Source organism: Mya arenaria, chromosome 6 (assembly GCF_026914265.1).
Source record: "Mya arenaria isolate MELC-2E11 chromosome 6, ASM2691426v1".
NCBI classification, from domain to species: Eukaryota; Metazoa; Mollusca; class Bivalvia; order Myida; family Myidae; genus Mya; species Mya arenaria.
In genome coordinates, this window is record NC_069127.1 from 53,017,403 (window position 1) to 53,040,429 (window position 23,027).

Below are 23,027 nucleotides of genomic sequence, written 5' to 3' on the forward strand. Positions count from 1 at the left end.
GACTGTCGGAACAGTCTAAAGATTGAGTTCAGACTTAAAGCTGCACTCTCACAGATTGAACGTTTTGACAACTTTTTTTAAATTTTTTATCTTGGAACGAGCCAATTTTGCGAAAATCCATGGACACCTTTTATATACGACTGCTGACAAAAATTTGGATCGCAGATTTTTATAAGTTCAAAAATTGATGTTTAATACATTTTTCTTAAACCGTTAGGTTTAAGCCATAAAACATTAATTTTCGAACATAAATATGAAAATCTACGATCTGATTATTTGTCAACAATGTTCTATCATTGGTTTGCAGATATTTACGCAAAAATGTCCTCTTTCCAAGATAAAAAAAATAAAAAAGTTGTAATAATGATATATCTGTGAGAGTGCAACTTTAAGTAGAACAGCAAATCTATATTTTATTGTATTTTTCTTTCTAATTGAATTTTGACGCTGAATCTTTCTTCGAAATTGTACAATTATTCATTTTAACGAATGGAATAAAGATTATCATTTCCCAGTAATTATTATTTTAACAATTTTTAAGTGTTTTTTCTCTGTCTTAATGTAGACTTTGACTTGAAACTATTTGTAACCATGGTCCCTGGTAACGAACCTTAAAGCGACTCACACCAGGGGTCGGTTTTCAAAATATTTGTTAGTTTCTTGGGTTGCATTTGGTGAGTTCGCCAGATATCTATAGCCTATGTACTCTACTTATGTAACTTAAAGGGGAAGTAATCGCTACGTCGATTTTAGCTTATACGATGCCGACAACGTCAGTTTCATTCGACTTTATTTGAGCATCCAAGATGGCTGACAAAATTGCAGGTTGTCCATGTGTTTTACATTTTTTATTATCCACATATTTGAATTTGCATTTATATGCATTCAGTTGTGTTTAAATAGCAGTAAACATTAGCTATCCGATATTAATGTAATCTTATATTATGACTTTTTACCAGATTCTTGTTATAGAACAGTATTTGTTTTTGTGTCATGTTATTTCGCGATTCGAGAATCACTGCCATTAAATCAATTTTATCAGAGTCAACTCAAATCATAATCAAATCATTTTTTAGAGTAAGTATTTGTAAGACATTTGTACAACAGAAAATAGCTGATACTTTCAAACAGGTAGTTTGTTTACATTTTAGTAAATGTAAAAACAAAGCTTTATTATAAAAATGTACCTCAATTTAGTCACATTTTAGGTTTGGTTACATTGTATTTTATGTAAAATAACAGAAAATTGACATTTTCTAGAGTCCCAAATGTTAAAGGATGAAACAAGTTCAACATACTTTACATTATAAATGATCACACTGATAGGTCTTAGCAGTGTCCTCTTTGGCAGATGAATGTTGCACTTTTATTCCTGCCAACATCACTCATAATATGTAACTGTTAGCTCTCATTACTTCTGAGTTGTCACTTGTCTTCATTGGTCCTTTACACCGGCATGTTCAAGAACCAGATCTAGTTATATTTTACTTTGGTCTTCCTTAAGGCCTATAAAAAGGTTGGTTACAGGTCTGTCCATTGGCCCTATCTATTTGCAACCCTAAAAAAAAATTGTAGTTGCCCTGCCCCCACCTCTAATTTATTTTTAGGCCTAAGCAAAATGTGTTTCTCCTTGTGGTTTGATTGAACAGAAAAAACACTGCCTCTCAACTAAATACTGACTTTATTTCAGAAAAAAAGCTGAAGACAATGGTGAAAAAGAAAGAGAAGAAGAAAGAAAAACAGCAGCAAAAGAAAATGCAGATTTCACAAAGTAATTGTAATTGAAGTGTCATAAGGGGTATCAGTTTTAAAATTGGGACCATCAAATCTTAACAAAGTTTAAAAGGAAAAAAGTTCAGGTATTCACTGCATTGTCATAACCTTTGTGTCGTCAATGCATTCTTGTTGTGCAAACACTTTGGCCAGCATTTAAATTCTCTGGATAACTCTGGTTTTAATAATTTATGAGTTATATCCCCTGTGTGAGGGGAAAAGAACAAGAACAGACAAGCATTGGTGTTCACTCTGAGGTGTTCTTGTCAATTATTATTTGTACTTGTATTCTGATATTGAATTTGTAAAATCTTTGTTTATTACGTAATATGTTTTAATTTTATCTGAAATATTATTATTTATAACTGCTATCAGTTTGTATATTGCAGATAATGATTGTTACGTTTTCTTAATAAAGATGGGGGGAATGTAAGAGGTTGATTTTCTATGGAGAAATCATGAATTGAAATTGTACAAATTTGTTGCATCAGTGATCTATTACACGGCCAAATAAAAAAATAGTGATGTTTCCATGATTGGCTCAAAAATTATAGGGTCAGTAGGTAGTGAGTATTTAGGGGAGGAGGGGATGATTCATCAGGCCTTGTGCTTTAAATTCCAACGTGTCCTGATTTTGCACATCATAAACAATGTTGCCGATGGGTTTTTTGCTGTGTGGAATAAGCTTCATTAAATGTTTAGCTTCTTGATGGCTATCAGCAAGTCATTTATTTGCGTCACTATTTAAACCCGAACCTGAAGTGTGCTTAGCAATGGTCAAGTATGAAATACATAAATATTGTTGACTTTTTTCCATAGTGAAAAAAAAAATGGTTTGGGGCTTTAAAAGATGTTCGGAAACATAACTTATTTTAGGCCTAAAAGTATTGCAAACATAAGATTATTAATAGATCATTGATTGGTTTTGGTAATTGATAGTAAAAAGTTTGGTCCGATTCTGGATATGTTAATATTATTGTTTGTTTTATTAAAGGTGGCCAGGCTGCTTCAGCTAAAGCCAGTGAACCAGCTAAGAAGAGGAAGCTAGAAGATGGCAATGGTACGTTCATGATTTATAAATGTTCATCCTTACTCCTTATCAAATGGATAGTAAAATATTTAATTGTATGAAATGGCGTCAAAGGTCCGTTTCTTCTTATGAAACTGGCTATTACATGTTCGTAATGTCTTTTAATAATTTAAATAGTAATATTGCCAAGGCTGCTATAGTACCACAATTTGCTGGTATTGACCGATTTTGATCATGCTGGACCAATTTCAGTAACAGACTTTAAAATGGCTAAAAATCAGTCTTTGTTAATAATTATGGTTCAAAATGACCAATAGAGAGCGTAATACACAAGCCTTGTTTGTCCTTTACACATTCCCAGATACCCCTATAAAAATGTAAAGATAACCAATAAACCAACATGACCTGTGCTAATCACAACCGTGATTAATTGATATCTGTTAATTGGCGGTCCAAATATCTGGTAGATCACAGGACCCACAAACAAAGTTTGAAACTATAGACGAGTCAGGACCAATTAAGATGTCAGAATTTTAGCAGCCCTTAATAATGTCATGAATTTAATGGATGCATATTTATTTATTGATATTTATGAGAATGTTTTCAGAAATAAACTGTTCGGATTAAAACGTTCACAGCCAGAAATCTGAAAGAAATGTTTTGTATCACATTTTTGTAACGTTGATTTTGTTTGTATTTTTTGTCAGAAATCGTCAGCAGGAAGAAAGCCAGATTGGAGAAGAAGAAGAAATTAAAATTAATGAAGTTAGAGGAACAAAAACAGCAACAGCTGAAACCCAAACAAAAGGCAGACAGTGATGAGAACAGTTCAGAAGATGATGACGAGGAAGATATGCCAAAGCCATTAAAAGCTGGAAAGAAGACTTCAATGGTAAAGGTATTTTTTTTTAGGAATACTCTGTCTTCCTTTAGTAAGTGGTAAATGATAAAAAACGATCATACTGTTTTCATAATCCATCAGTATAAAAAAAAATTGTTAGTGGGTTTTTAATACATAGTTTAAAAAGCTTAATACTGGAGATTACTTTTACGATGACATAACATTCTTAAATATAGGCTCATAAGAAAGAAGAAAAACACACGCCTAACTTCCCTACCTGACAATATGTAACCCTATCTACACCTATTTAATTGTCAATATGATGATTGTCATAATTTTGGGGTTTTGAGTTGATATTATGTATAAAAAAAATGTTAGGCAAAACATTGAATGAATATAAACTGACATATTAGGTCTTCTGGTTATTGCACATCTAGATTTTAAAAAGGTTGAAGCTACCAAGTGAGAAACATGTGTTATAAATTAAAGGTCTGGGTATATTTCAAAATTGTTTTGACAATAGTTTTCATTTTTTGCAGAAAGTTGCTCTACCCGCAAATAGCGACAGTGAATCAGAATCAGAGAATGAGGAAGAACCACAGGAGAAGTCAGCCAATCACAAACAGTCTAAAATCGTATTAGCCAATCAGAAACAGTCCAAAGGTGCCTCAGCCAATCAGATGCAGGAGGAGGAGGAGTCAGATGATGAATCATCAAATGAGGAGGGGTCTGATGATGAATCAGCCAATGAAAATGAAGATGATGATGATGATGCAGATATGGAGGAAGATGAAGAGAACACGGATATTAAACCTATTGAAGAACAAACATGTAAATGGTTTCTTAAGTATATTTATTTATTCATTTTTCAATTTGGTAAAATGTGGCATTGAGTTGACGAGAAAGGATTGACTTTGAAATATAACTTAGAACTGAGTTTGTGTAAATGAAAGGGGTATCATCTGATTAAACAAGTCAAGTACTTTGGTTACTGTAAAGATTAAATGATAATTGTGTATACATACCTGTAAAAAATATTGGTTAAAAAAGCTTAAATTTTATAATGAAATGTTTTTTTATTAATATTTGCAGATTTCTTTCTCGAACAATATATTGTACATGTATACTATATAGGCCTAAAGAATACTAAGATTTCTTTAAGGATATCCAACTGCTGTTTATGTTGTTGCCAACTGTTTTGTTTTTGTTAAGTTTTTCAATTCAAAACGAGTCCAAAGGGAATTGCAGTCAATAAATCAAATACGAATGTTAATCTGATCTGAAATCAGAAAAAATTGTATAAATTCAAAGGCTCTGTTTGACACTCAAAATAAATATAAAAAACCTACCTACCAACCTATAACTTTTTCAGGCCTTAACCAGAAACAAACTCTTGTTTTAAGCCTTGTTCAGGATTACATGACCAGAGTTATCATAGTACTCTTTCTTTTCTAGTGCCGGGTAGTTCTATAGGTGCTACCATCACAACAGACAGGTCCTTCAAGAGCCTGGAAGGGAAGGTATCGGGCAACACTCTAGATGCAATCAATGAGATGGGCTTCACTCACATGACAGAAATACAGGCAAAGTCCATACCACATCTGCTGGAGGGCAGGTGAGTTTGGATTGAAATTTGGGAATTATGTGGCTCATTTCTTAATGACTTTAACTAGTGATGTATCAATGATCAAAAGACTATCAAATACATGTGTGAAATATTTTAGTTTTGCTTGTATTTAATGATGCAATCCTTGGCCAAAATTACAGCAGTGCAGTGTTCTACAAAATTCAGTAAAGTTGAAATTTTGGCCAAGGATTGCATTATTATAATACAAGCAAATCTAAAATAGTTACCACATAAAGAAGCAGTACATAGCCTAGACTTTTATAGGCTAAGCCTAAGAAATATTTTCATATCTTTACTGTCAGAAGTTATCAAGAAATTATTGTCACTTACTCGTTTGTTTACATCAGTTGTAACTTGTGGTGACCCATGTAAGAACTCCTTTGAAATCACATAATTCCTTACCCTGATAATGTTATATTCAAGTTTGAATTTGTTTTTTTGTTTTTTTATTCCTTATTAAATAAATGTGACAAACAACCTTTTTCTCTTGAAAATTTTGAAAACAGTGAATCACATCAGCTTACAGCTGTCTTCACAATGGAGCTAATGTAAATTGGTATTTACTTATCTTTCAGGGACCTTCTGGGAGCAGCGAAGACTGGCAGTGGTAAAACTCTGGCCTTCCTTATTCCAGCAATAGAACTTCTGTACAACCTCAAGTTTATGCCCAGAAATGGTAATTATAATGCTAATCATAAATGTGTCCCTACTTCAGCGGTTAAGGGGACTTTACACTCCTACACACTGGGTACAGAAGGTAGAAAGTTTAGCTCTCTATATGCTTATCAAATATTGCTCACCCTCAGCCAATTTCTGACCACTGTGTGCAAGAGTGTTTATTGTTTGTTGAAAATGTCTGGTATTTAATTATTTGACATGCAGTCATCCTGTTTTTGATATTCTTAACTTTTAAACCAATTTGAATATTGTAAAACTGTTGTGTACATAGCAAGAAGTGTACAATTGGACTCGAAACATTGATAACTTCGTTATCCAATTAATCTGGTAGTCCAGTCACCGCACTCACTTCTCATCAAGGTATCCCCAGATAGATTCATGGCCGTGGCTCATCTCAAGTTTGGTTTGTGGGCACCAAGCCGGACTAGTGGGTTTCCTCCAGTAACTCTAGTTTCCTGCAAAACACAAGACCACGAAATGTGATTGATATAATGTTGTAATAACTTGCTTCAAAATTGTTGTAAAGTCAATAAGTTTTAAATTAACTGATTTCAGAGTCATTTCAATTGTGAAATTACTTTATATCTCTGACACCACTGTTAAACTGACAACATGAACGACATCAAGATTTTCTTTGTATGCTCCAACAAAATTTCCCATTATGCTGCATTTTCAAGGCACTGGTGTGATCATCATCTCCCCTTCTTGCGAGTTGTCCATTCTGACATTTGTGGTTGTAAAAGAGCTGCTTAAACACCATCAATATCCCTCTTGTTGTTGCACATGCCCCAGCAAAATCAGTATTACCTCCCTTTTCATTTACCAGGCACTGGTGTGATAATCATCTCCACTACTTGCAAGTTGTCCATACAGACATTCGTGGTTGTAAAACAGCTGCTTAAACACCATCATTATCACTCTTGTTGCATGATCCAGCAAAATCAGTATTACCTCCCCTTTCATTTTCAAGGCACTGGTGTGATAATCGTCTCCCCTATCGCGAGTTGTCCATGCAGACATTCACGGTTGTACAAAGAGCTGCTTAATCACCATCATCACACTTGTTGCATGCCTTTGCAAAATCAGTATTACCTCCCCTTTCATTTTCCAGGCACTGGTGTGATAATCATCTCCCCTACTCGTGAGTTGTCCATGCAGACATTTGGAGTTGTAAAAGAGCTGCTTAAACACCACTGTCACACGTACGGGCTGATCATGGGTGGGACAAACAGGCAGGAGGAGGCAAAGAAACTGGTGAAGGGCGTTAACATCATGGTTGCCACGCCCGGGCGACTTCTGGATCATCTGCAGGTAATTTGATACATCAAAGATTTTCTTGAAGTTTGAAGTTGTTTACAAAAAATATTTGAATAAGGACAATTGTTTCAGTGTAGTATCTCATTAAATCTCACTGATTTTAAAGAATTTTGATTGGTTAGGTGTGAATGTAAACAAAGCTAAAATGACATAACTGTCCTTTGATAATGCGTGGAAAATGTCTGTTATAAATCATGGAAAAAGATTTAGATGAGATGTTTGATAATGTCCCCCTTTCCATATTTTTTAAAATCCCCCGTTTTTAAAAGTGAGTGCCGAAATTCCCTCGTTTTTGAATTTCATGTATAAACACAATATACAGGCCTTCCAGCGTTCCTACTTTTCCTACTTTTTTAACAGCTTCCTACTTTTTCCTACTTTTTTCTAAAAAAACTCCTACTATTCCTACTTTTTGTGTCGCCTGAAAAGACGACATATAGGGGTTACTTTTGTCGGCGGCGGCGGCGGCGGCGTCCGCGTCCCATTTTCGCTTGTCCGGGGTATATCTCCTAAACTATTAGTGGTATCAACTTGAAACTTCATATGTACATAGATCTATTATGTACATAGATCTAATTGAGGGCAAGTGCAGTGCACAAGAACTGTTACTCTTGCTTCCATATTTTTAGAGTTTTGCCCTTTGTTATTTTTTATGCTTAAAGTTTTGTCCGGGGTTATCTTAGTAGAATATAAGAGTTATCAACTTGAAACTTCATATGTAGATAGATCTCATGGAGGGCAAGTGCAGTGCACAATAACAGTAACTCTTGCTTTCTTAGTTTTAAAATTATTGCCCTTTGTTAATTTTCATGCTTAAAGTTTTGTCCGGGGCATATCTTGAAGAATATAAGAGGTATCAACTTGAAACTTCATAGCTAGACAGATCTCATTGAGGGCAAGTGCAGTGCACAATAACAGTAACTCTTGCTTTCTTAGTTTTAAAGTTATTGCCCTTTGTTAATTTTCATGCTTAAAGTTTTGTCCGGGGCATATCTTGAAGAATATAAGAGGTATCAAACTTGAAACTTCATAGCTAGATATATCTCACTGAGGGCAAGTGCAGTGCACAATAACAGTAACTCTTGCTTTCTTAGTTTTAAAGTTATTGCCCTTTGTTATTTTTTGTGCTTAAAGTTTTGTCCGGGGCATATCTTGAAGAATATAAGAGGTATCAACTTGAAACTTCATAGCTAGATATATCTCATTGAGGGCAAGTGCAGTGCACAATAACAGTAACTCTTGCTTTCTTAAAGTTATTGCCCTTTGTTAATTTTCATGCTTAAAGTTTTGTCCGGGGCATATCTTGAAGAATATAAGAGGTATCAACTTGAAACTTCATAGCTAGATAGATCTCATTGAGAGCAAGTGCAGTGCACAAGAACCGTTACTCTTGCTGCCATATTTTTAGAGTTATTGCCCTTTGTTAATTTTCTTGCTTAGGTTTTGTCCGTGGCATATCTCGTAAACTATAGGAGGTTTCAACCTGAAACTTATTCGAAACTTATAAAGGTATATCTGATTGAGGGTTCAAATGCCACCTACACTTGAAAGTTAAATGGCAACATCATTGTCTATAAATGAATAAAATGCCAATCTAACAGCTATAATGTCGACAGTAAATAATTCGTCAGGCGACACATCCGACTCGCGGAGTTCTAGTTGAAAATGAAGTCCGCAAAAATACTAAAATCTGATTTTTATGCTAGTTTTATTTGCAGAAAATGAACAAAAGATGTCAAACTGGCTGGTTTCTGTTGTTGAAAGGTGTGGCAACATGTTCCACTTTGACGTGCATCATCTTTTCACCCACACAGTTCAGCAACAGAAACCGACCAAGCATCATTCACTAAAATATTCAATGTGGCATATCAAATGGTATGATTTTGCATTAAAAATATCTCCTCTAGGTAAGTTAATAGCTATTAATTATTACATATTTAACCAAAAATATTCCTACTTTTCCTACTTTTTTGTAAAAAATATTCCTACTATTTCCTTCTTTTCTGTCAGAAAACCTCTTACTTTTTTCCTACTTTTTTGTTAGTGGCTGCTGGAAGGCCTGAATATATCTCAGCCTGGTTTAATAAACACCTATTTTTTTTTAAAAGAGGGTCCTTTAAGAAGGCTACTATCAATTAGCGGAAATCTATTTCAGAACACTGCAGACTTCATGTACAAGAACCTCCAGTGTCTGATCATTGACGAGGCAGACAGGATCCTTGACATTGGGTTTGAGGAGGAGATGAAACAAATCATCAAACTGCTGCCAAGTAAGTGAATCTTATTTATTTGAAGTTAATGTAAAGTTGGAGTATTTAATGTGTTTGTTAAATCTGCACTCTCACAGATTGAACGTTTTGACAACTTTTTATTTTTTGTCTTGGAACAAGCCAATTTTTGTGAAAATCCATGGAAACCAGTTATATAAGACTGCTGACAAAAATTAGATCGGATATTTTTATATTTAAGTTCAAATATTGATGGTTTATGCATAAAAAAAACACATTTATTTTCGGATAGAAATATGAAAATCTACGATCTGATTTTTGTCAGCAAACTTATAAATATCATTTGTTTACAGATATTTAAGCAAAAATTTGCTATTTCCAAGACAAAAAATAAAAAAAAGTTGTGAAAATGGTAAATCTGTGAGAGTGTAGCTTTAACAAAGATTCCAAAGAAGGTTTATTTTGGGTTACATCCTTAAACTTAATGTGTATATATGGAATAAAGGTACCATTCAAAAGAAATGTTTTACAGAATTTTGGTAGGTTTAAACAGTTGCCTTTATCATTTGAAATGTGTTAACTTGCTTACATTCACACTATTTCAGAACGTCGGCAGACCATGTTGTTCTCTGCTACTCAGACACGCAAGATAGAGGATCTTGCTCGGATATCTTTAAAGAAAGAGCCGCTGTACGTCGGTGTTGATGATTCTAAGGACCAGGCCACAGTTGAAGGACTGGAACAGGTACTTGTATTTTGGAAAATGCTTTGTTATTGATAAACAGTGCTTTAATTTTACATTTTTGTGAAAGGGTCCTGGGAAAAAATAATTTTTGAGGAGCGCAATTTTTCCTCGACTTTTGCAACACTTTTTTATGTGTTAAAGTTCTGTGTTGTATAGAGAGTAGCATTTTAATTTTGAAATCTGTAACAAAAACATCATCAGTATCAGCATCATCACTTTCATCAGCATCATCACTTTCATCATCAGCAGCACCAGCAATATCACATCAGCAGCAGCAGCATCACACCACTTTCATCATCAGCATCATCATAATCATGTATTTTGTTCATTTCAGGGTTACGTTATTTGCCCTTCAGAGAAGAGATTCCTGCTTCTGTTCACATTCTTGAAGAAGAACCGCAAGAAGAAGATGATGGTGTTCATGAGCTCGTGTATGGCGGTGAAGTTTTACCATGAACTGTTGAACTACATAGATCTACCGGTCATGTGTATCCACGTGAGTATGAATCCGATGTTCTTAGCCTACTTATTTTTAATCTGAATGGAATACTTAAACCTGACTAAGGATAAGGCCAAAAAAAAAATGTGTGGTAAGGATTACATCTTCTTCAGAAACAGTTAGGGTCAGTAGGCTTTTTTCCTTTTGTTTTTAATAGGCTATATATATATATATTAATGTTATTGTCATCATTATGTCAGACAATGCGAATGTCTGTCGGACAGTCGGACATGTCCGGTATATTTCAATTTTGACCGACGAAACTTTTGTTTTGGTCGGTCACAATGTCCGGTGAAAAATTAAAGTCAGCACCGTTTCATTTTCGGAAAATTTACTTTCAGTTTCTAAATAAATGTTCAGAGTTATTTTTATATCATGATTATTCAGCGTGTTAATCAGTGTTTCACTATTTGTAAACCCCGTTTCGACATGTTTCCGTAAAAGCCGATAAAACGCGTAAGGTTCCGATTTCAGCTGGTACTCTATTACTTTTATTTTACGGAAATGTTCGGAAATTACAAAATTCCGTATGTAGTGGTTCCCGGCAATCGTGTTAATTTAGATATGAGTATTAATATACCGAGCTGACTTTCTTTCCGCTCTGTTTAACATTGCCAATAACAAGAACTCTGCTTTCGTTTTTGCATAAGTGTTGTGCCTGAGTTTGACTTGTAGTACAATTAGTTACATTTTATAACCGTATTGTATCTTTAATTTAAAGATGAATTAAAAGAGTAAGATCTAGCTGTTCCATGGGTAGACGAACCAGATATGAGTTTTTTTTGGGAGGCAAGGGAAGAAAAAAATTATGACATTTATAAGATCCGAATATTGATTTTTTTTACATTATGTTTGTTTGTTTCATTTATTATAGTACTGTAGGACAAATCTAACCAAAAAGATCTAAACCTGTTATAATGGGGAATTACAAAACTTATTTAAAAAAGAGGCTTAAAATCAAGGTTTAGGCTGATGTTACTGAATACTGTTTGTAACATTGCGACAGGTAAAAATTTGGTGCGACAGGTAAACTTTCAGTGTTTACCTGTCACAATGTCCTGTGAAGAAGGAAAAGTTTTCGCGTTGTCTGTTACGTAATTGCGTTAATGTTCAGTATAAAGCTTTAAAGGTAATTTAACAACATATGAAAACACAAAATAACATTATTATTTTTCTAAACATGGACAATAAAATCATTAAGGTTGACACCTGTATTGTAGGAAGGGTTGGGCAACCAGAAGATTTTTTTTTAGGCCTAAGTATATTTTGATCACTTGAGCATTTTTTAATTTTGTCAGAAATTCATCTTTTGTTTACTATTTTCAGGGTAAACAGAAGCAAACAAAGCGTACCCAGACGTTTTTCCAGTTCTGTAATGCGAAGGAGGCGATACTGCTGTGTACAGATGTGGCAGCCAGAGGTCTGGATATCCCCGCAGTGGATTGGATTGTACAAGTGGACCCCCCTGATGATCCGAAGGTCAGTTTAAATTACTTTATGAATGATTGGCACATTTATGCATATTTAACCTGGTTTCAATGAAAACAGGTGATAAAAATGGGGATGCCATTGGGAGGGCGGGCGTTTGGGCTTCAAACATTGGTTTCCACCCAATAACTTAAGCTAGCATTGATGGATAGTTATAAAAATTGGTGTGTAGGTAGCTCATTTGAAGAGATAGCTTGGAATTGCTTTTGAGGGGGGTGGGGTGAAGGTCACTAAGGTCACTTCAAGGTTACTAAAAATAGAAAAATGGTTGCTGCCCAATTACTTTAGGCTGCAACTTTTATCTAATTCCTACTAGAAACTAATTGGATATAATTTCTGAATGCCTTTATTAAGAACATGGTTTCATCGCATTGGGCATTTCCAGTTTATTTATTTTTTTATTTTTAAGAATCCTGTTGGATTGTTTAATGGAAAACCAAGTTCTTATTCTAATTCTGTTGTAAGAAATGTTACCATGACAATTAAATGTGAACGTGTGTGAGTCTAATGATTTGAAAAGCTAGTAATCAAACGATAACTTTTTCTACCAAAAAAGTTTGATATCAAGCCGTACCTGTTGGGCATGTTCCCTCGAAATGTACATCATCAGGAAACAGACTCATGCACTATATAATTATCTATGTGAATTAATCTGCATAAATTGATTAATTTGTAAATCAAAAAATTAATTAGATGGATATTATGCAGTTGCATGTATTCTCATTAGAATAAGGTTGAAGCATAAGAGAAATGGATGGGTGCTGCACCCTGCTTGATTGTTAGCACCCCTCTGCCGTCACAAATAGCAGCATGGGGCCCTTCTGCCTGCATATAATGAAATGCATATGATAATGATATACTTCCTTTCACTGATTAAAACTCAATTATAATAATTATAAATACATGTCAATATTGAATTTTTGGCATTTAAAATAAATAATGACTGTGATTAAACAGAATTACTTACATATTCTGTCAAATGTTAAAGTTCTTCATCACCCAATACAATGTGCCCTGTTCTCCTTTTGCACTGAACCCTGTCCTTTTTCTGCAGCACCCTACCCTTTTAAAAACCTGGCTAAACTTCCTTATAATATGATTAAAATTATTGTCTGTGTACTTTTGATTGTATATATGGACATTAAATAACTTGTTTATTTTCTGAATATTCATTAACATTCAGTGTTTTCCCCTTGTGTAGGATCTGTCATATAGTTTTATCTACAGTAAGATTCGGAAATTTTCTGGAATAAAAAGTATTATGCAGTCTAATTACTAGAGCTGGGGGTATTTCATATTTGATAACCAGCTTTATCCGGACCACTTAAAGAAGGCAGATCTAATTCTGTTTATATACTCTGGACTTCCCTACAAACAAGAATTCTTTCTTGTACATTTGCATAAATACATGCATTAGAATATGTCAAATACGTTCTCAATGTCCTGTGGTCGTAGGTTTTCAAGGGTAGTAAAATAATCACAATATGAAGGTGGTATGTTAGATTGTCAGATAAAATTTAGTTATTTTTACCTTCATATTATATTATACTTCTTGAAAATTTCTTCCAAGTAACTTTTTAGTAAATAAAACATTTTATTTTATAAAATACACTTGAAGTATTATCATTAAATACCAGTAGTCTAGTCCAGTATATATAAATAACAACAATTGGGATTTTTGGTATACACTTAATTATGGGTTTCCAGTTAAGTTTAAAAAGAGCAACTGTTTCAGTATTAATATGACTGTTCAAGATAGTAACATGCAACTTGGTATAAATATTACCAATGTGCACATTGCACATGTAGTTCTAAAGTAAGGCCCATTACTCTTGCTTCAAAATATGTCGAGTTATGTCCCTTATACGATGTGCGTTTTTGTTCGTTCCTTGGCGCTCTTATTCCACATAAAGTATAGACATACAACATAATTATTGTTTCAGGATCTTGTTTAATTGTTAAATTGAGATCCAAGGTCTAATCGCCATGACTTTGAATAGCTAGTGATTTCTCACGTCCAGATGCTTTTAGATTCAAGCATTACCTGGTGAGCACATTCCCTTTGCCCCTAGAAAAGTACATCACCAGGAAACAGACTTAAGCCTAATATATATGCAATTAAGTCTGATAAGGCCTTATTGAAAGAAAAAAAAATCCAGTTTACTCGACCAAAAAGGACTTTTTACCACTGGCTAAATTAATTTCTGTTGTGTCATGAAAAATATATTTCATTTCATTAAATGTTTTGTTTATTTTTGTTATCCAAATGATTTGCAGTTTTTTAACCAAATATGAATTTTAATCCAACAGTGAAAAGGAACAAGTGTAATTGAAGGTTTCAATATTGTTTGCCATTTCAAAAAGAAAATCCCACCCTAATAACGCTTATTTTTTTCAGGCCATAACCATAAACAAATATATTGTTTTAGGTCTTACTAACTATTAGTTTTATTTCATTTATTAAAAAACACTTTGTAGTCTAATTACTAGAGCTGGGGGTATTTCATAATTGATAACCAGCTTTATCCGGACCACTTACAGAAGGAAGATTTTATTTACTATATATACTCTGGGCTTCCTGTATTAACCGGAACTCTATCTTGTACATTTGCATAAATCTATTTATTATTATATTTCAAATATGCTCAAACTCCTGTGGTCGTAGGTTTTCAAGGGTATTAAAATAATCACAATATGAAGATGGTATATTAGATTGTTAGATAAAATTTAGTTATTTTTACCTACATATTATATTGTACGTTTGGAAAATTTCTTCAAAGTAACTTTTTAGTAAATAAAACATTTTATTTTATAAAATACTCTTGAAGTATTATTATCAAATACCTGAAGTAAAGTCCAGCATATATAAATAGCAACAAAGTGGACTTTTTGGTATACACTTAATTATGGGTTTCCGGTTAAGTTTAAAAATAGCAACTGTTTCAGTATTAATATGACTGTTAAAGATAGTAACATGCAACTTAGTTTAAATATAACTAGTGTGCACTAGTGTGCACATCTGAAGTAAGGCCCATTACTCTTGCTTTAAATATGTTGAGTTATGCCCCTTATTCGATGATTGTTGTTGATTGGTCCTTGGCGCTCTTATTCCACATATAGTATACAGTCATACAGCATCATATTGTTTCAGGATCTTGTTTAATTGTTAAATGGAGATCCAAGGTCTAATCGCCATGACTTTGAATAGCTAGTGATTTCTCACACCCAAATGGTTTTAGATTCAAGCCTTACCTGGTGAGCATGTTCCCTTTGCCCCTAGAAAAGTACATCACCAGGAAACAGTCTCAAGTGTGATGTATATTTGATTATTAAGGCCTTATTAAAGAAATAGATTTTTTCGAGTTACTCTACCAACAATGACTTTTTACCGTTGGCTAAATAAATTTCTTTTGGGTCATGAACAAAATACTAAAAGAATGAATGTTGTTTTTTTATGATCTGGATGGTCCAAAGCTATTTGCAGTCTTTTAACCAAATATGAATGATAATCCGACAGAAAAAAGAACTAGTGTTATTCGAAGGTTTCAATATTGTTTGCCATTTCAAAAAGAAAATCCTACCCTAATAACGCTTATTTTTTTCAGGCCGTAACCATAAACAAACTTCCTATTGTTTTAGGTCTTATTTACTATTAGTTTTATATCATTTATTAAATAAAAACACTTAGTAGTCTAATTACTAGAGCTGGGGGTATTTCATATTTGATAACCAGCTTTATCCGGACCACTTACAGAAGGCAGATCTCATTCTGTTCATATACTCTGGACTTCCTGTACAAACCAGAATGTTTTCTTGTACATTTGCATAAATCCATTTCGAACTCCCGTGTAGGATGTTTACAAGAATATTAAAATGATTATTATATGAAGATGTATATTAGATTGGTACATAAAATTTACATATTTTTACTTAAATATGATATTATTCTTGGGGGGAAATTCTTCAGAGTAATTTTTTAGTTTATTAAACATTTTATTTTATAGAATACACTTGGTGTATTATTATGAAATAGTCTAGTCCAGCATATATAAATAGCAACAAATAGGGCTTTTGTTATACACTTAATTATGGGTTTCCAGTTAAGTTTAAAAAGAGCAATTGTTTCAGTATTAATATGACTGCTCAAGATAGTAACATGCAACTTGGTATAAATATAACTAATGTGCACTAGTGTGCACATCTGAAGTAAGGCCCATTACTCTTGCTTTAAATATGTTGAGTTATGCCCCTTATTCGATGATTGTTGTTGATTGGTCCTTGGCGCTCTTATTCCACTTATAGTAAACAGTCATACAGCATCATATTGTTTCAGGTTCTTGTTTAATTGTTAAATGGAGATCCAAGGTCTAATCACCATGACTTTGAATAGCTAGTGATTTCTCTCGTCCAGATGCTTTTAGATTCAAGCCTTACCTGGTGAGCATGTTCCCTTTGCCCCTAGAAAAGTACATCACCAGGAAACAGTCTCAAGTGTGATGTATATTTGATTATTAAGGCCTTATTAAAGAAATATATTTTTTCGATTTACTCTACCAACAATGACTTTTTACCGTTGGCTAAATAAATTTCTTTTGGGTCATGAACAAAATACTAAAAGAATGAATGTTGTTTTTTTATGATCTGGATGGTCCAAAGCTATTTGCAGTCTTTTAACCAAATATGAATGATAATCCGACAGAAAAAAGAACTAGTGTTATTCGAAGGTTTCAATATTGTTTGCCATTTCAAAAAGAAAATCCTACCCTAATAACGCTTATTTTTTTCAGGCCGTAACCATAAACAAACCTCCTATTGTTTTAGGTCTTACTTACTATTAGTTTTATATCATTAATTAAATAAAAACATTTTGCAGTCTAATTACTAGAGCTGGGGGTATTTCATATTTGATAACCAGCTTTATCCGGACCACTTACAGAAGGCAGATCTCATTCTGTTCATATACTCTGGACTTCCTGTACAAACCAGAATGTTTTCTTGTACATTTGCATAAATCCATTTCGAACTCCCGTGTAGGATGTTTTCAAGAATATTAAAATGATCATAATATGAAGATGTATATAGTGATTGGTACATAAAATTTACATATTTTTACTTAAACATGATATTATTCTTGGTGGGAAATTCTTCAGAGTAACTTTTTAGTTAATAAAACATTTTATTTTATAGAATACACTTGGTGTATTATTATGAAATAGTCTAGTCCAGCATATATAAATAGCAACAATTGGGATTTTTGGTATACACTTAATTATGGGTTTCCAGTTAAGTTTAAAAAGAGCAATTGTTTCAGTATTTATAGGACTGTTAAAGGTAGTTACATGAAACTTTGTATAGGTTTTACCGTGTGCACAATGTGTTAAGGCCCATTACTATTGCTTTAAAATATGTTGAGTCATGCCCCTTATTTGATGAGCGTTGTTGATTGCTCCTTTGCACCCTTATTCCACTAGAGTATACATATAGCATCCTTTTTCTTTCGGAATCTTGTTTGATTGTTGATTGGACATCCAAGTTCTATTTCTCATGATTTTAAATATTTAGTGATTCCACTCACCACCCAAGAGGTTCTTGATTCAAGCCTTACCTGGTGAGCACGTTCCCTTTGCCCCTAGAAAAGTATGTCACCAGGAAACAAACTCAAATGTGATATGTATAGATCTGCAAATACATCTGATAAGGCCTTCTAAGAAAAACAGTAGTTTTTCAGAGTTACTCAACCAACCATGATTCTTTACTGCTGGCCTATATTACTTTTTGGGACATGAACAAAAATGTTTTTTTGTGATCAAAAATGGTCTTTGGCAATTTGCAGTATTGTTATCAAATAGGAATTTTAATCCAACAGAAAATAAAACTAGTTTCAAAGGTTTCAATAGTGTTTGCCATTTCAAAAAGAATATCCCAACCCATATTTTTTTCCGGCCATAACCCATAATCAACCATGGTATTGTTTTAGGTCTAAACTTACATTTTGTTTTATCTCCTTCATAAAAAAAACTTATTGTAGTCTAATTACTAGAGCTGGGGGTATTTCATAATTGATAACCAGCTTTATCCGGACCACTTACAGAAGGCAGATCTCATTCTGTTTATATACTCTGGACTTCCCTACAAACAAGAATTCTTTCTTGTACATTTGCATAAATACATGTATTAGAAAATGTCAAATATGTTCTCAATGTCATATGGTCGTAGGTTTTCAAGGGTAGTAAAATAATCACAATATGAAGATTTATATAAGATTGTCAGAAAAAAATTTAGTTATTTTTACCTACATATTATATTATACCTTTGGAAAATTTCTTCAAAGTAACTTTTTAGTAATTGAAACATTTTATTTTATAAAATACACTTGGAAGTATTATTATTAAATACCGGTAGTCTAGTCCGGCATATATAAATAGCAACGAATGGGATTTTTGGTATACACTCAATTATGGGTTTCAAGTTAAGTTTACAAATAGCAATTCTTTCAGTATTAATATGACTGCTAAAGATAGTGACATAAAAGTTTTATAGGTATTACCAATGTGCACATCTGAAGTAAGGCCCATTACTCTTGCTTTAAAATATGTTGAGTTATGCCCCATTATTCATTGTGTGTTGTTGATTGCTCCTTGGCATTCTTATTCTACTTAAAGTATACATACAGCATCCTTTTTCTTTCGGAATCTTGTTTGATTGTTGATTGGACATCCAAGCTTATTTCTTGTGACTTTGAATATTTAGTAATCCCACTTTGATCAGACCCAAGTAGTTTTGGATTTACAAGCACTACCTGGTGAGTATGTTCCCTTTTCCCCTAGAGAAGTACATCACCAGGAAACAGACTATAGATTGATATGTATACGCAGTTAAGTCTGATAAGGCCTTATAAGATAAGAAAAATAGTATTTTTTTAGTTACTCAACCAACCATGATTCTTTACTGCTGGCTGTTATTACATTATGGGACATGAAAACAATGTTTTTTGTGATCAAAAATGGTCTTAGGCAGTTGCAGTCTTTTTATCAAATAGGAATTTTAATCCAACAGAAAATAGAACAAGTTTCAAAGGTTTCAATAGTGTTTTACATTTCAAAAAGAAAATCCAAATCTACCAACCCATATTATAGGTATAAACTTACATTTTGTTCTATTTCCTTCATACAAAAAACTTTCGTAGTCTAATTACTAGAGCTGGGGGTATTTCATAATTGATAACCAGCTTTATCCGGACCACTTACAAAAGGAAGATCTTATTTACTATATACACTCTGGACTTCCTGTATTAACCAGAACTCTATCTTGTACATTTGCATAAAATACGTCTGACATTTCTTTGGTCTTGGTTTTCAAAGATAGTAAAATGATCACAATATCATGATGTTTTTTAGATTGTCATAATAAATTTAGTGATTTTTACTTAAATATTATATTATGCTTTTGGGGAAAATTGTTCAGAGTAACTTGCTATTTGATTAAACATTTTAATTTGTGATACATTTTGTGTATTATTATCAATAGTGCAGGATGTATAAATAGCAACTCATGGGATTTTTGGTTTGGTTTTCCAGTTAAGTTAAAAATAGTACCTGCGTCATTAATGATCTGTATCATGAATTGACTATGGCAGTTTTCTCCTAATTAACTCTTAATTATATTAATTAGGTTAGTAATTTTCACCCAATATAAATTTTAATGAATATTGTGATTGTTTTGTTATCTATCTCAGTTCTCTATTTATTTGGGAAATACTGCCACTGGTTTTATTTGCCTATTTTTTTGTTCAAAGAAAAAAGTTTTGTCCCATTTTTCATCTGAAAACAAAAAAAATGCACGGATATATATGTTGGTTTTCACTCAGAGGCACTCTTGTAGACGGATCCCCTCAACACACAATCTGAATTGGTTAAATGTGTCTTAACAGACTTTTAATTGTCTTAAAAGTCCAATAGCGAAAAAGGGTATGAAAAAAATATTCAGTTTAAGATGGACCTAATTCAATGTTGCTTTTGTTTTCAGGAGTACATCCACAGAGTGGGGAGAACTGCCCGAGGGGAGGGCGGTGTTGGTCACGCCCTTTTGATTCTGCGACCTGAGGAACTGGGCTTTCTACGTTTCCTCAAGCAGGCGAGGGTTCCGCTGAATGAGTTTGAGTTTTCTTGGAGCAAGGTGTCGGACATTCAGCTTCAGGTATGGCTTGTTTTGGAGCAGACTCCACACAGCTGTTACTTCCCATGCTGCTGTACAGTAATCACTGCTGTCATGTTATCACATGATAATCAACAAAAACTTATGATCACTTTCAGATTCTTAATACATATTATAATTTTAGATTTGAATGCATTTCAAGTTTCAGATAGCAAAAATTCCATATTTGAAAGATTTTTTTTTTTAACTGCAGTGAAATCAAATAAATTTTATTTTCTTAAAAATATATATAGCTGAAATCCTTTTCTGCTCATCAAGAGTGATTACGGCATTGGAGTTGTCTGTTCTTTTGTAGGAGCCTTTTAAATACCAGTGCTCCAGTCAGGTCTAAATAGCAGGTTGGGGCACCCTGCTGCCCTTTTCCCCACACCCTGCTGCCCTTTTCCCCACACCCTGCTGCCTTTTTACTTCAACGCGCTGTGTCCTTTTGTTTGACAGAGTCAAAGTTCAGACATAGTATAAATATAATAATTATACAAAAAGAAGAAATGGTTGACAATCTAGCAATAAATATATATTGGCCATATATTATCATTTAAAATTTGAATGTGTTTCAACTTTTAAATATAGCAAACATTCAATAATTCAAAGATTTAAACAAAACTGAAGTGAAATAAAATGAATTTAATTATCTTAAAAAGAATAGAAATAAAATAACTGCTCATCAAAGGAGATCACTACATAGGATATTATTTGTTATGCAATTCAAGATCTAAACTAGTAATAAAAAACTCCCCATTTCAGTTGGAGAAATTGATAGAGAAGAACTATTTCCTGAACCGTTCTGCCCACGAAGCGTACAAGGCGTACATACGTGCATACGCTTCACACAGTCTGAAGAACATATTCGATGTGAACACGCTCGACCTACAGAAGGTGGCTGTATCGTTCGGGTTCATGACTCCCCCATTTGTGGACCTCAGTATCCTTTTCTCAAAGTGTGGTACAGAAAAATTGTGTAACTTTGTGTATTTTTCTCTACTGAGTGTTATTTTTTTCATATTTGGGGCCAAAATTTAAAAAAATTAAATAATAATAATAATAATATATTTTTTTTTACCTGAAAAAAATTATTTGGTTGCTTTCAGTTGTTTAAGTTAATATTCTAGTTTGCTTCAAATTTAAAGTCTAAAAGGCCATTTTTCTTCTACAGCAGTGCGCTTTTGACCCAAAGAGCGCCCCATAAACCCATGGCGGAAAATGTTTCAGCCCTCCGGCTGCCAGGTCGATCACATCCCTGTAATTTATGACTCGCTTTTTGACAATTCAAATTACACTGGCCCCATTCCCTAAATTGTGAGAAATCACAATAATTTTTGCTGATATTAGGCCACAACACATTTTTTTGAGGCAATACATCAATTTTCTCTACATTTGTCATAAAACATTGATAGACAAGTCACAAAGTCTACCTAAGTTTTGTTTTGAACGTACATATTCATGCTGTATTTCCATTGCGACTAGGCTTTTATTAAAAAAAAATCTTTAAAATAATGCACATTCTTTAGCAACACTGAAGACTAAATATTCTGAAAAAAATTCCACCTTTTATAAGTCCATACTACAAACCACCATGAAACCCAATGACTCTCCAGTCAAAACAGCAAAGCATGTTGCCAATGTTTACCATAACATTTCGGTATGATGTGAAATAATTATAATCAACACAAATGGTCAACGTGCCTAAAAGTAGGAAAATCGTAATTTCCTATAGTTGAAAAAACTCGAGGCTTGTGACTGGGGTTTTAATAGATGCGGTTGGGTTGCCCTTAACACAGGGTTCTTTTAAGGCCTTATAAATAGTTATGAACTTATTGTGAAAATTTTTAAAGGCTTAGAAGGGACTTGGAAGTGTTTTCATCAGACAGGGAACCAAATAATGAATTGATGTCTGTTAAGTTTTGAAATTTCAATTCTAGTGCGATACTTGACTCTTTAGTAGGAAAATTTAATTGGCTGAACATTTAGGTTAAAATGTACAATAAATAAATACTGTTTGAGTTAATTTTCAAAATCAATATTTTTATTTTGTTCTTTCCAATACCATAATGATGTACATGTTTTTGCCTTAACCACAACTCTCAGATGTACATGGCAGTAAAGGTGGAGCCAACAAGAGTAGGCGTGGCCCTCAGGGGGCGGGGTATAACAAACACAAGCATGGGTTCAAGGCCAATGTTTTCAAGCAGGTCGGAGGAGGGAAGAAGTTTCAGGGAGGTGGAGCGAAGAGACAGTTTTCTCGGTGACAGGCGTGATGGTTTTTGTTTTAAAATGTAATGGTTCTTGTATATAAATGTGTAAATAACTATTTTTTTGTGTTTTGTTATTTCTTCCCACTTATGTAGCGGATACTGGAGAGTTATTGCTTGTTTTTTCAGTGTGAACACCTAATTTATGTTTTGGCACCAAAATAAATTCTCGGAAATGCATACATCTGAAAACACTTATATTAAAATTATTTTACTCTTATGATACCAAAATTGCAGAAAAATACACCAAGTATTAAAAATACAACCTCCAAATGGGAAGTGAGCCCTCACCAGTACAGTCTTAACTCGAGAAAACAATAGAAGCCTGATAACTTATC

At 33.4% G+C, this 23,027-nt stretch overlaps 1 protein-coding gene across 3 annotated transcripts in view; it reads left to right on the forward strand.

Annotated features, from left to right (window-relative positions):
- LOC128237104 (uncharacterized) overlaps positions 1–22,750 on the forward strand; it is a 60,458-nt gene extending 37,708 nt beyond the window's left edge. The window contains exons 1-15 of one of the 3 annotated variants that reach the window (XM_052952322.1): positions 788–825; positions 1,691–1,771; positions 2,768–2,833; positions 3,511–3,701; positions 4,184–4,475; positions 5,100–5,259; positions 5,847–5,947; positions 7,061–7,260; positions 9,422–9,536; positions 10,100–10,239; positions 10,574–10,735; positions 12,065–12,217; positions 20,252–20,422; positions 21,185–21,362; positions 22,526–22,750. In XM_052952322.1, the coding sequence (XP_052808282.1) occupies positions 807–825; positions 1,691–1,771; positions 2,768–2,833; positions 3,511–3,701; positions 4,184–4,475; positions 5,100–5,259; positions 5,847–5,947; positions 7,061–7,260; positions 9,422–9,536; positions 10,100–10,239; positions 10,574–10,735; positions 12,065–12,217; positions 20,252–20,422; positions 21,185–21,362; positions 22,526–22,686 (2,190 nt within the window). In that variant the 5' untranslated portion in view covers positions 788–806 and the 3' untranslated portion in view covers positions 22,687–22,750. Of the gene's footprint in view, positions 1–787; positions 826–1,690; positions 1,772–2,767; positions 2,834–3,510; positions 3,702–4,183; positions 4,476–5,099; positions 5,260–5,846; positions 5,948–7,060; positions 7,261–9,421; positions 9,537–10,099; positions 10,240–10,573; positions 10,736–12,064; positions 12,218–20,251; positions 20,423–21,184; positions 21,363–22,525 lie in introns of those variants that run through there. The other 2 variants (XM_052952323.1, XM_052952325.1) reach the window with 2 other exon arrangements.
- Positions 22,751–23,027: the final 277 nt, after the last annotated feature.